General features: G+C 34.2%; 1 protein-coding gene across 6 annotated transcripts; it reads left to right on the forward strand.

The window, feature by feature from the left end:
- The first annotated feature begins 56 nt into the window (after positions 1-56).
- LOC110936294 (ATP-dependent RNA helicase DEAH13) lies at positions 57-13,336 on the forward strand. 6 transcript variants are annotated; one of them, XM_022178640.2, is made up of 11 exons: positions 57-251; positions 4,375-4,424; positions 5,040-5,118; positions 5,218-5,292; positions 5,383-5,432; positions 5,525-5,963; positions 8,351-8,566; positions 9,611-9,841; positions 9,920-10,033; positions 10,128-11,288; positions 11,719-13,283. In XM_022178640.2, exons 2-11 carry the CDS (start codon positions 4,381-4,383, stop codon positions 13,135-13,137), a joined length of 3,828 nt encoding a protein of 1,275 aa, XP_022034332.1. In that variant the 5' UTR covers positions 57-251; positions 4,375-4,380; the 3' UTR covers positions 13,138-13,283. The 6 variants fall into 6 exon arrangements, with proteins under 6 accessions (XP_022034332.1, XP_035835287.1, XP_022034335.2 ...); XM_035979394.1 differs by having other exon boundaries at positions 81-251; positions 4,372-4,424; XM_022178643.2 differs by lacking the exon at positions 57-251 and adding an exon at positions 3,344-4,218 and having other exon boundaries at positions 11,719-13,336.
- Positions 13,337-13,757: the final 421 nt, after the last annotated feature.

Genomic DNA, 13,757 nt, shown 5'->3' on the forward strand with positions numbered 1-13,757 from the left:
TTTGCGTTTTTTAAGTGAAAAAATGAATTAGGGTTTAGTTCATTAGATGTCACCCTTTACTGTTTTAGTGTTTACTCTGAAACCCAAACAGAAGAACAGAACACATACGTCGGTACCACTCATCCCCTGTCTCCACTCTCCCGCCACCAGCTCACCGTCGGCCGTTACACAGCCGCTCGCCGGAGCAGTCACGCAGCCCCTTCTTCGGCCTTCCCTTAGTCCCTCACTCAGTCACTCTCTTCAGCCTTCAGGTTATTTTAAACCCTATAAGAGTATACGGTGTTGATTTTAACTTTCAATTTGTTGATTTACATGTTTGTTTAGACTTTAGACATTCAATTTAATTTCTAGGTAATCAATTGTTGATTTTGACATTCAATTTGATGTAGCATTCCGTATTATGATATTTTTTTTCTCTAAAAGTTTATGTTTTTTGTTTCTGATTTTGGGTAAACTGATGATGTTCTTGTGTGTATAAAAAGTAGTTTTGGATGTAATTTGAAGGGGTTGTTGGAGAACGATCCAAACTGGTATGATTTTTTTGCTTTGATTTTATGTAAACAAAGCTCATAGATTTTGCCCACCAAATGCTTGATAAAATGACTAGCTCTTTCAAAGTTCCTGCTCTTTGTAATTCTATTATTTATTTTGTATAATGACGTCCACTGATTAGTTTTATTCAACAATATTAAGCAGAAAACATGGTTCATAGAGGAGAAAGTAGTATTTGATGCCATTTACCGGTTTATCTTGTGTTGGTGGTCAAACTAATTGATTGCTATGTAAGTGATAGTTTTATATTATATATTTCTATTAAGTGATTGGTTTTGCTATTAGTGTTAGTGATACTTTGTTGCATATACATAATGTTTATGTAAGTTCAAGGATTTTTGTAAGCAATCCTTATGATAGGAATCAGAGTAGGTAACGGATATGAAGTATGAAATCGAATAACAACGGATCGATTAAGATACAGAAACACCACTCAATCGAATTCGTTGGGCAAACCTAAAACTGAACCAGGATACAGAAATACCACCTAGTTCACTATTAGGGTCCAAAGAACACCACCCAAGTTGCCAAACTTAGATTAGCAAAGGAATCTGGTTACTCACGTACAAAGAGAAACACAGAGAATAATTTTTTTTTTTCAAAACAAATCAACTAGTACTACCTAATAAGCTAGAAATACAACTTGCAAAAGCATAGAAACTAACTGTATGAAAATAGGGAAATAATTAAAAGAAATTGTTGGTGGTGGCGACGTGCAGGGCCGGCTCAAAAATTTTTAAATTTTTCTAGGCCCAAAGCGAATAGCAAAATTGGGGCCCTTTTTGTAAACGAAAAAAATTGCTCTGGATCCTATTATTCATATATCATCTTTGTATACGCATAATTGTAGATCATAAACCTCAATGTTAACAATCTCAAAGCCAAAATTACCAACATATAATATATTTTGTTAGAATTTGAGGCCTTAAAAAAATGGAGGCCTAAAGCTCTTGCTTTATTTTACTCCCCCTTGAGCCGGCCCTGGCGACGTGGGTAGTTTAACATGCATGGAATATTAATTTTTTTTTTTAACTCCTCTAACCCTTTTCATGAACCTCCAGTTGTGTCAATCGTGACACTTGGGCTACTGACCCACCCATTTCAAAATACCCACATATTGTTTCTAACTCATTGCTATCACCTTATGTACAAGTATTGTTGTTGTGGGTGGAAAATGTTCACAGATGGCTGATACAACATTTTGTTTGCTTTTTTATATCAATTAATCTTGAATAGAATACACTTGAAACTATGGGTGCTAACCTTCAAACGATTGCAAAGATTGTTGCTTTGGTCAATCATATAGACATTGAAAAATCTAAATGGTTATGTAGCCACTGGAATACCAATTGAAGCAGCATTAAAAGTATAGTTACCTAAAAAGGTTTGCTTTTTTATATGCAATCTTAACTTGTGCTTCTTAAAAGGTTTGATTTTTTATATGCAACGTTTTCATAAACTCTAGATAGTTTTTTTATTCGTAAAGACCGTCGTATTGTATATTATGTGTTTTTAAATTTCTAGTGACGGTGTTCTTTTCATTATTGTATCGTATTTTTATTATGTACCTGATCCGAACCGTCGAACCGACCCGATTTTTTTACGTTCAGTCTATGTAGCACGGATACGGGTACGGGACTCGGGTACAGGGACGATACGGGTACCGGGAACGGTAAAACTCAAAAATACAAGATACGGGTACGGCAAAAAAATAATATTAAAAAATAAAAATATATTAAACTTAATATTTAGCTACAAATAAGCTTTATTTATTATTTAATATATATCTTATATATGGGGTGTGATAAATACACCCAATATAAGGATAAATTTACCCATTAGTCAAACTAGGTAATAATTAACCACTTTATTACATTATTTTATTATAAAAATTAAAAATAATAATTATGTTTTTATGTTATTTACTTTATTACATTATTTTATTATAAAAGTCAAAAGCAATAATTATCTTATTTTATTTTATAATGCTTTTGTTACTTTTTTTTTATTTTGTTAAAAATACACTACCATAGTTTTGCAAGAAAAAAAAAACTAAAATGATAGCAAGACTGTAATTTTAAATGAAGGCAAAACTGAATTTATCAGGACCAATAAACGAGTGCCAGCAGCTGCCGGACACGAATTAAATTTACATAAAGGCAACTTATTTAAAAAAACACCTTTATAGTTTTGCAAAGAAAAAAAAAACCAAAATGACTGGAAGACTATAATTTTAAACTAAGGGAAAAAGTATAATTTTTAACTGAGGGTAAAATCGTAATTTGTTAAAAGTTAAAATGATCGTAATATTGTAAATTTTAATTGAGGGCAAAATCGTAATTTTTAAATGAGGTATATTCGTAATTTTAAAGTAGGGGTATGTTTTCGTCTATGTTATTATCTGGCGCGTGTTTCCGCACTTTTTTTTGCCTATGTTTTCAAAATGGCCATCACTTAGTGAACCTGTGGACGGTGAAGGTATTTTTCAAACGGTGACTGTTTTGAATTTTTTGAATCAATGGAAAATATAGAATCATTATTTTCACCAATTTCACTAATGGGTTTAGTAATTAAGAAAAGTGGGTTAGTGGTAAAGTAAAAAAGTAGAGGAGAAAAGTAAAAAAAAAAAAAAACAACAACAAAATTCTTGTGAAATTCTCTCTCCTGTCCACCCTCTCTCTCCTGACCTTATCCATCTTTCTCTCTCCTCTCTCTACTTTTTTCTCTCTCCTTTCTCTACTTTTTCTTCCTCTAACAGTTGACTTATGGGTATATTTAACACAACCCTTATATATACATCTTTATGCACTAATTTATAATAGTCTAGGGTTAATTTTGATAAATCTATAAATTGGAGGATGAAATCGTAACTTAGTTAAAAGAAAAGGTGTAAACAAGGAAAACAAAGAGTTGATTTTTTATAACCTACGTATAAACCTAAACTAAATCAGCCGTCCTCTTTCTCTCTTCCCTGTTCGCTCATCTAAAGCTCTATCTAAAGCTAAAAATCAGCCGACAGATCTTTCATTCTACGATTCAGCAGGGAATGTAAGGTTCGATCAGCAACTTCGATTAGCCACCATTTCTTCTCTACTACGATTGAATTGTTTTTTCGGAATGCCATTATGGTCGTCGGAAACGCGATCCCAAGCGAAACCGGATCGTTTTCGTACCGCGAATTGGATCGGACGAACCAAAACGTCCCCGATACTCTGTTTTGGAAGTCCCCAATATCGGGTACGGTTTTGTAGAAGTCCCCAATATCCGGGTACGTTTGGGAAACGTCCCCGAGCCGTCCCCTACGCGTTTCCGTCCCCGAGCCATCCCCGGGACGGGTACTTGATGTAAGATGCCGTCCCCGTGCTTCATAGCGTTCAGTCATATGAAATTGGAACATCTAGAAAAGTGAACCCAGTGAAAAAAATTTCTAGATCCACCACTGAGTAGCGATTCAGTTTATCTTGTGAGCCCTATTATGTATAATGTGCAATTATTTTATTTGAAGTTGGTGATATTGTAATGCGAAAATATATATGTATGATTCAAATTTGGTTTATATTTGCCACTAGTTGATAGTTCCGTTAACTATAAACAAGTGAAATTTGGTTGCATTTGTTTACCCGATTCTTCTTTTTGTCTCCCTTAATGAAAATTCCTGGATTCCAGGTACTTGAACAGTTTTATTCTTTTTTGGATTTTAATATATTAGCTGATCACATTTGTGCCAGTAGTTAAAATTACCACGCAAGCCTCTAAAACTGATTTCCATGACTGTTTTTACCATAGTTTAATACATCTCCATTATCTGATATGATTTAGCAGGATTCAATGGAGTCCTTGGACGGTGTAGACAATGGATCCCATTTTTCGAGGTAAAATAAGATGCATTATACTTTTAAGCTACATTGCATCATCTTTATCAAATGTATTGCTTTTCTAGGAATGTTGGCATTATGTTTTTCACATGGTTTTAAAAAACGCTTGAGGCATGCGCCTCAAGGCGCGCCTAGAGGCGAAACGGCCAAAAACGAGTCTGAGGCGCGCCTCATGGGGTTTTTACTGCATATGCGCCTCAGAGGGGCTGAGGCGCTAAGAAAGGCTGCGCCTCAGGTATGCCTCATGGGATTTTCATAGTTGTTTTTACTATTTTTGACTTTTTGTGTCAATTTCAAGCATTTCATGTCTTTTTTATGCATGTTTTTGATGAATCTGATGATGAAATTAGTTAGTATTATTATTTTTATAATTTATAATATATATAATTTTTATATTTATTTATTAATACCGCCTCGGCCTTACGCCTCGTGAGGCGAAAGGAAAACGCCTCGAAACTCGTTTCCGTTCTTTTAAACCTTGGATTTTCAAATCGGGTTAACCACTTTGTTGAACTTGCAAAGTATCCTTTGCATTTTATTTGTTAGCCATTATCTTTGAGTTTCCGATGCTTAATTTACTTATACGTACTGCCTCTTTTCTTTCTTTTGTAGCTTAAATGGAGATGATAGCAATGTACTAGTTATGATGCAAAAGAAAAAGAAAAAATCCAAAGAGAAAAGTTCAAAACAGGTACTTCCCGCTATTACACGGGATTCGAATCACTGTTACATCTTCTTGTTCAATGTCTTAACGTGTTACTACTTTATGTTGTTTTTTTTTCTTTTAAAGGGATCTCTAAAGTCAAAGAAAAAAGAAAAAGCTAAACCAAGCAATTCCCAGAAGAGAAAGCTGAAGAAGCTCGAGGTCCGTTCATTATTTTTTTTTTGCGTATATAAATAATTTATCCTGCATTAGCGTAATCACTTATTTTAAAGCCTCTCTTATTCCATGCAGGAGGACAAGGAGAAATCGCTTCTTTTATCCAAAAGCCTCGAAACATTAGAGTATGTGAAGACGTGAAGTTGTGTTGGATACATGATCCGTGTGGATTTTCTTTTTCTTTTTTCTGACATCTATTTGGTTTTTAATTTGTCAGGAAATACAAAATTCATGACGACGCCTATTCACTCATGTGGTCTTCACGCAATCTGGGCCAGGTTGAAACCGCACGTGAGAAACGCAGGCGAGAAGTGCAGTTTGCTAAAACGGGGTTGGTACTACAACATAATGACCGGCCTTCAAAAAGAAGAGACAATAAAACCGATTCGACTGAAGATTACTCCGATCCAGTCAACATAGAGGATGTTTCTAGTCAACCAATGAATGTAGATATCGAAATCATAAATGTGAAACTTTCTCCATTAAGATCTTCTCCAGAACTACCATGTAACAGTGGAGCTGATGCCATTGGTGCATTAGACCCTCCTTCAGTTGTTACCAAACTTGAAAATGAGCATACTGATACATCCATTCTAGAAGATCCAAAACCTTCAGAAACGACATCTAGTAGTCGTAAACCCATGGAGAAATCAACGGTATGCTTTATTAAATGTATACCTTTTTTAAAATATCCTTACTCTAATAAATGATTCCAAATAATGACACATGTCATCACCAAATATTTTCTTCTAATTTTAGTTTTAATTTTAACTTTAATATTATATATATAATTGATCTTTTCTCTTAATTTTTTAACATATTAATATACTATATCAATTAATTTTCACCCTAAAATTGGTCAAACTTCCTTATAACATGTTTGTTAAATATTAAACTTAATTTTAATCATTTATAGTAACTTATTATCATGCTAGACAAAAACGTTGTATAGTATTATATAATTTTAGTTTGAATATTTAAATGCCGAGTACTAATTAAGGAGGTTGTCTTGACACTCAAAGTTATAGTTGTAAAAGGTTTAGTCCTATTTTTAAACGACATATATTATTTCTAATATGTTTTTTTTATATGTAATATTTTTTATACTAGGATGATATTCGTGTCTCGTCTCGTTATCTCTATTTTTGTAACGGCATTATATCATTAATATCTATACTATATAATAAAAGAAACCTGATTTTGGGACACTTGTCATTCTCTCATTTAATTGATTAAAATTATTAATAATACTAATAATAATAATTTAATCTAAATTAATACAAATTTTTATTATTAATAATATTTAATCAAATCTAAATTCTAATCTAATACAAATTTTTATTATCAATAATATTTAATCAAATCTAATAAGAATTCATACGAATTCCAAAGTTGATATTAACTTTCAAATAATTAAAAAAATCCACCTAACATCACAAATGTTTCTGTTAAATTCGATTAATTAATTTGTTCAACAATCACTATTATCTTTTTCATTCAGTACGGTTAACCGATTTATCATCATACAACCTCCCACCTATTCAATCATATGATTTTTCAATCTTATATTAACTAAATAAATAAAGCTAAATATTCAATCTTATCCTACTTTAAATATAAAAAAATCCGTTAGTTTTTTTAAATATATTTTTTTTTATTATTTGGTATATAAAATCATATTTATTCAACCCATGTAATACACAGGGGTTTTTAAAAATATAAATTTTTTTATTATTTGGTAAACAATATTACATTTATTCAACCCGTGTAATACAATGGTTTTAAAGATATAATTTTTTTTATTATTTGGTATATATTATTAAATTTATTCAACCCGTACAATACATATGGTTCTTATAGATATAACTTATTTTATTATTTAATATATAAAATTACATTTCTTCAACCCGTGCAATAAAGGAGGCTTTTAAAAAGATAATATTTTATTATTTGATATATTAAATTTATTTATTCAACCCGTGTAATACACGGGGTTATAACTAGGGCTGTAAACGAACCGAACGTTCAGCGAACAGTTCGTGAACCGTTCGGCGGGAAGTTCGTTTATGTTCGTTCGATTAGCTTAACGAACGAACACGAACAAAAAATTTCGTTTGGTTAGCTTAGCGAACGAACACTGGTCTCGTTCGTGAACGTTCAGTAATATGTTCGGTTTACTTTCGTTCATGTTCGTTTCTTTATATTAAAAAATAATAAATAATAAACCTTTTATCTAAACATATTGAAAACTTTAAACCATATTTTTTTCTAAGTTAGCTAAAATTTGGACATTCTAAGACATTTTTTAGGGATAATTATGTCTAAGTTAGTTAAACTTGATTCATCGTTTGGTGGTGTAGTAGACTTCTTGTGTTTTGATTTATCATTTGATGGTTGTATTTAACTACTTATATCAAATGTTTAAGGATAACAATGTTTTTATGTTTTATTTTCAAGTTAAATGTTTGTTTGCGTTCGTTTTTATTTGCTTTCATTCTTTGTGTTCGCGACCAGTGTTCACGAACTGTTCGTGAACAACTGAATTTGCTTAACGAACGAACACGAACACAAATTTATGTTCGGTATGCGTTCGTGAACAGTTCGCGAACATGTTAATTTCCTTAACGAACGAACACGAACATGGCCTTGTTCGTGTTCGTTCGGTTCGTTTACAGCCCTAGTTATAACCTAGTATACATAAATTGCAATTCATTTGCAACAACCTAGCTCATAAGTTACAATTTATTTTTGAAAACACTTATGGTCTTATCATCATTGTTTTTCGTTTTTAGTGTTACTGTTTTACAGCCGTATATAACAAGATGGACTATAGTGACCCAAAAGACAAGCGAAAACTTAGAAAATTATATTTGGATAGTTGAAAATGTAACCTTCTTTTGTTCCACTATTTTATGTAATAAGTCATTTCACTGATAAGGATTATGTACAAATATATGATTTACATTTTTTTGGATATATTCAACCCGTGTAGTACACGGGTTTGTAAGCTAGTTTTATTAATACAGGGGTTAATATGTTACAGGAAGCAATCGTCTCTACAAAGAGTACGGTTTCTTCACAGAAACCTGTGGCTACCCCTACGGTGGTTCGTGTATCAAGGCCAAAGGATGTTGAGTCGAAGCGGATGGATCTTCCAATAGTCATGATGGAGCAAGAGATTATGGAAGCAATATATGAGAATATTAGTGTTATCATATGTGGAGAAACTGGGTGTGGTAAGACCACACAAGTTCCTCAGGTATACTACTATACTTGCATTACTGCATTTGCATTTTTCACACACACACACATATATGTGCGTGTGTGTATGGATGTAAATATGTGTGTGTGTATATATATGGGGTATGGATCCTAAGAGAAACACATGCTAATTTAGCATTGAGAACTGGACCACACATTTTCTCGTAAGCCAAAAAAACAAAAAAAAAACATTTTTTTTTTACTTTTAATTGCACATTTATAAGAGCTTTCTATTGGGTATATACACATGTGTATATTGTTAAATTTTTTTTTAATTATACACGTGTATGTATACACACGTACATACATATATGTATAGACTATAGTTAAAGATTGACAATATACATGTGTATGTATCCAAAAATAAATAAATAAACCTGAAATAAAAAGGTGCGATTTTTCCAAAAAAAGTAAATAAATAAAATGTTTTGCATTTCTTTGCACTTTTTTTTTTTTTTTTTTTTTTTTTTTTTTTTTTTGCATTTTGTGCTTAGGAAAAATGTGTGGTCCAAAATTGTTCTTACAGTTCTCAATTACCCTAGTGATTCTCACATGATCCTAATCCTATATATATAGGGGAGGGTTTAAATGAGAACGCTAAATATTGCGAGAACTGTGAGAACGATGAAAAAACCACGAGAACTTGGTCAAAAACAATTGAAACAAATTTCTTCTTACACTTATCATTATTATTCGAATACAATTTTATAAATTAATTTACACGTTTAAATCTACATGTATTCGTAAATAAAGAAAATTTACACGTGTGAGATTGTCAATTACACATGTGTAATTTTGTTGTATTTACACGTGTATTAAGAGTGATTTTGAAAGGGGAGATGAATTATTTAAAGAGTAAATTCTTTTTTTTTAATGCTGTATTTTAATTATAATGAGGTTTGTATTAAAAAAAGTTGTTTTTGATTGGTTTTGTCATCCGTTCTCACGGTTCTCGCAATATTTAGCTTTCTCAAGATAACCCTCCCCTGTATATTGTGATTTATATGTTTTTTTTTTGTGATTTTTGAGTGGCATTTTGCAGTTTCTGTATGAGGCTGGATTTGGTAACAAAAATCATAGCAGTCGAAGTGGGATTATCGGTGTTACGCAACCGCGTCGTGTGGCGGTTCTTGCTACTGCAAGGCGTGTGGCTTTCGAGCTTGGTGTTGGTCTAGGGAAGGAGGTTGGTTTTCAAGTTAGGCATGACAAGAGGATTGGCGACAGCTGTTCAATCAAGTTCATGACCGATGGAATATTGCTTCGAGAATTGCAGGTTTTTTGTTTTCTTTTATTTTAACTGAAATTCATAGTTTAAGGATCACTGAGTGTTGATATCATGTTTATGTTGCAGAATGATTTTTTGTTGAAGCGATATTCAACTATAATATTGGATGAGGCTCACGAGAGGAGTCTGAATACCGACATACTTACTGGGATGTTGTCTCGCGTTATAGTAGAACGCCAGGTAAGCGTGCTTTATTTATTTTTTATTAATTTATTGTAAGTAATGTTTATCACTTAGATGACAGTATATTTGACTTACTGTGTTTTAATGTCAGAAAATACACGAGCAGCAAACCGCATACGAGGTTTCAACGGGAAAAACGATTACCGCTGACAAGAAGATACATCCATTACGACTGATATTAATGAGTGCGACCATGCGCGTTGAAGACTTTGTGTCGGGTGTTAAAATCTTCTCAAATCCGCCACCTATAATCGAAGTTCCAACTCGACAATATCCCGTAACAACACATTTCTCAAAAAGAACCGATATTGTGGATTACATTGGCCAAGCGTATAAAAAAATATTATCAATTCATAAAAGACTTCCACCTGGTGGAATACTTGTATTCGTGACAGGTCAAAGGGAAGTAGAATACTTGTGCCGCAAGCTTCGCAAAGCGTCTCTTGAGTTGACCAAAAGAAAGTCAAATATAGATGGTGCTGTCACCAACGAGGACACGTGTAAAGAGTTTGACATGAAGGAGATCGACGAAGCGTTTAAGATGGAAAACAACCGACAGACAGACAGATTTAGCTCTTACGGTGAAGGTGAAGACGAAGATGATTGTGACGTATCGGAAAACGAGTCTTTTGATTCCATTGGGTCTGATGACGAAAGTGATTTGGAAGAAGTTGATGATAAAGTCAAAGATTCGGTTACTCAAGATAATGAATTTGATAATGTTTTAAAGGGAAACAGTAATTTTGACGCGTTAAAATCCGCTTTTGAAGCTTTATCGGGAAAAACTACGTTAGACAGTAAACCGGATGACGATTCAAAACAACAATTAAAACAGGATGCGTCTCCTGGTGCATTGTCGGTTCTACCACTATACGCCATGCTTCCTGCATCTGCACAGCTTCGTGTGTTTGAGGATATTAAGGAAGGAGAGCGGTTAGTGGTGGTTGCAACTAATGTCGCCGAAACATCTTTAACAATACCTGGGATAAAGTATGTGGTTGATACGGGTCGAGAAAAGGTTAAAAATTATAACTCGTCAAATGGAATGGAAACATATGAAGTACAGTGGATAAGTAAAGCATCTGCGGCCCAACGGGCCGGAAGAGCGGGAAGAACTGGGCCGGGCCATTGTTATCGTCTTTATTCGTCTGCGGTCTTTAACAACATATTTGCAGACTTTTCAACTGCTGAAATTTTAAAAACACCTGTTGATGGTGTCGTTCTGCTCATGAAATCCATGGGTATTAAAGAGGTATGATTTTTAAATTCTAAAATGTTATTTTGTCAACATCAACCAACTTTGGCTTCAATCAACTTTGGCCCCTCAACTTTGGTTATAACATATTTAACCCCCGTAACTTTAATAATGATATGTTATGCCCTCAACTTTGGTAATGGCATATTTGGCCCCTTAACTTTGGTAATGACATATATATTTAACCACTCAACTTTACTAAAGACATATTTAGTCCCTCAACTTTAATAACTGCATGTTTAGCCCCTCAACTTTAATAAGGTTTCCATTTTTTAATTTTCATTATTTACCCTTACACTTTATGATAGTTTACTATTTAGATTTTTGCTTATTTTTATCTACGTTTCTGAGCGTGGGTGATAACCCACTAGTTCGTCTAATAATGTCGTGTTTGTGATTAATAATATTTTTGTTTAACTTGATTCAGATTACAAAATTCCCGTTTCCGACACCTCCGGAAGCTAAAGCCTTGTGTGAAGCAGAAGTTTGTTTAAAATCATTAGAAGCACTTGATCATGACGGGAACTTAACGCCCTTAGGGAAGGCAATGTCACACTATCCAATGAGTCCACGCCATTCACGAATGCTAATTACAGTTATCCAGATCCTGAAAAACGGTAACGGGTTCGCAAGAAAAAACTTAATTCTAGGATACGCGCTTGCAGCTGCTTCCGCTTTGAGCTTGTCAAATCCTTTCGTAATGCAGTTTGAAGGGGATCAAAGTGAAGACGTCACCACTAAGGACGAAAAGCTTAAAAAAAGAAAACTAAAAGAAAAATCTAAAACGGCTCTTGTGAGGTTTTCAAACCCTACTAGTGACGCGTTAACCATAGCATACGCATTGCAGTGCTTTGAATTGTCGGAAAACCGAGTGGAATTTTGTGACGAGAATTCGTTGCATCTTAAAACGATGGAGGAAATGTCGAAGTTGAGAAAACAGCTTCTGCATTTGGTTTTTAACCAGCGGGAACTCGTGTGGAGTTATGGAACGATCGACGATGTAGAACGGGCTTGGATGGTTTATTCCAACAAGCACCCGTTGATGTTGACCGAAGAGGAGCTTTTAGGCCAAGCTATATGCGCAGGCTGGGCTGATCGGGTTGCTAAACGGGTCAGAGGAGTTTCGGGTTTATCCGAAGAAGATCGGAAAGTGAACGCACCCCGATATCAAGCTCACAGAGTTAAAGAAACCGTGTTCCTTCATCGATGGTCATCTGTTTCCCGAACCGCCCCCGAGTTTTTGGTTTTCAGCGAACTTGTCGAGAGAAAACGTCCGTATATACATGGCGCCACGCGAGTAAAACCGGAGTGGCTCGCTAAACAATCGAGCTATCTTTGCACTTTCTCCGCACCACTTGCAGACCCAAAACCGTATTACGATCCTCTAACCGACATGGTTTATAACTGGGTGAGTGCGGCGTTTGGTGACCATTTATGGCAGCTACCGTTGCACAGTTTACCTGTGAAAGATGAGAAGATTAAGGTCAACGTGTTCTGTTACTCTTTGCTTGACGGGATTGTGCTGCCATGTGTGAAACGGGCTCGTGAGTTCATGGCAGCCCAGCCCGTTAGTGTTTTGAAGCCAGAGGTGGCGGGCCATAAGAGATACGGGAAACTTGTTTATGAGTTGAGGAAAGGGAATATTGACAGCTGCGCGATACTAAGGAAGGTATGGGATGAAAATGCAGGAGTATTGTATGATGAACTTTTGAGTTGGTTCCAGGAGGGATTTGAGAGTAAATTTGATAAGTTATGGGAAAATATGCAGCGAGAAGTACGTTTAGATCCTCAAGAACGCTTTGTTAAAGTGATCAAAAAAGAGAAAAGCAGAAAAATTAAGAGTTAGTGGTTGCTTTGTTTTTTATGTATGTTATTTTTTTAATTGTTAGATCTGTTGCATTTTTGTTTCTTAGAACTGCGGTAACCAGGTCGGTAATAGAATCGTTACAGGAGATGAATGATAAAGAAGCACTTCAATTTTTGTTCACCAAAGAATACAACATCAAAAATTCGTTAATTTGATATCTAATTTTGTTTAAGTTGAAGATGGTTATATAAGTTAAGGTTGTTATTATGTTGTAATTTCAATAGATATTTGAAGTTTGGGATGAAGATAGTTTAGAAGTTTTGTGTTAATTTTTATTTGTAGGCTAAATCCCACTTTATGTCCATTATGTTTGAACGAAATTACAGACAGTATCCTTTGACTATGAAAATTACACTGAATGTCCTTTATGTTACTAATAATTCTCGTCATACGGTATCCTTATGGCTTAACCTAGTTAGTTTTTAATGTTAAATATTCCCATGTACCAGTCACATGAGGGCATAAAAATAGTCTTTTTACAACCCCATTTAGAAACTAGATAAAGATAAATGTGTCTCTATAAATCTCTCCATCTCCGTCTCTTTGCAACAATAGACCACTAGATCATCCATGAACAAACCCACCACTGACCACCCTAC

This window comes from Helianthus annuus, chromosome 11 (assembly GCF_002127325.2).
Source record: "Helianthus annuus cultivar XRQ/B chromosome 11, HanXRQr2.0-SUNRISE, whole genome shotgun sequence".
Taxonomy (NCBI): Eukaryota; Viridiplantae; Streptophyta; class Magnoliopsida; order Asterales; family Asteraceae; genus Helianthus; species Helianthus annuus.

Bases quoted from the DNA above. Each gene is read 5' to 3' on its own strand.
- LOC110936294 (XM_022178643.2), top strand. From the start codon at position 4,198: ATGAAAATTCCTGGATTCCAG. The intron at 5,964-8,350 runs GTATGCTTTATT...AATATGTTACAG, and splicing joins AACCCATGGAGAAATCAACG to GAAGCAATCGTCTCTACAAA. The intron at 10,034-10,127 runs GTAAGCGTGCTT...TTTTAATGTCAG, and splicing joins GCGTTATAGTAGAACGCCAG to AAAATACACGAGCAGCAAAC.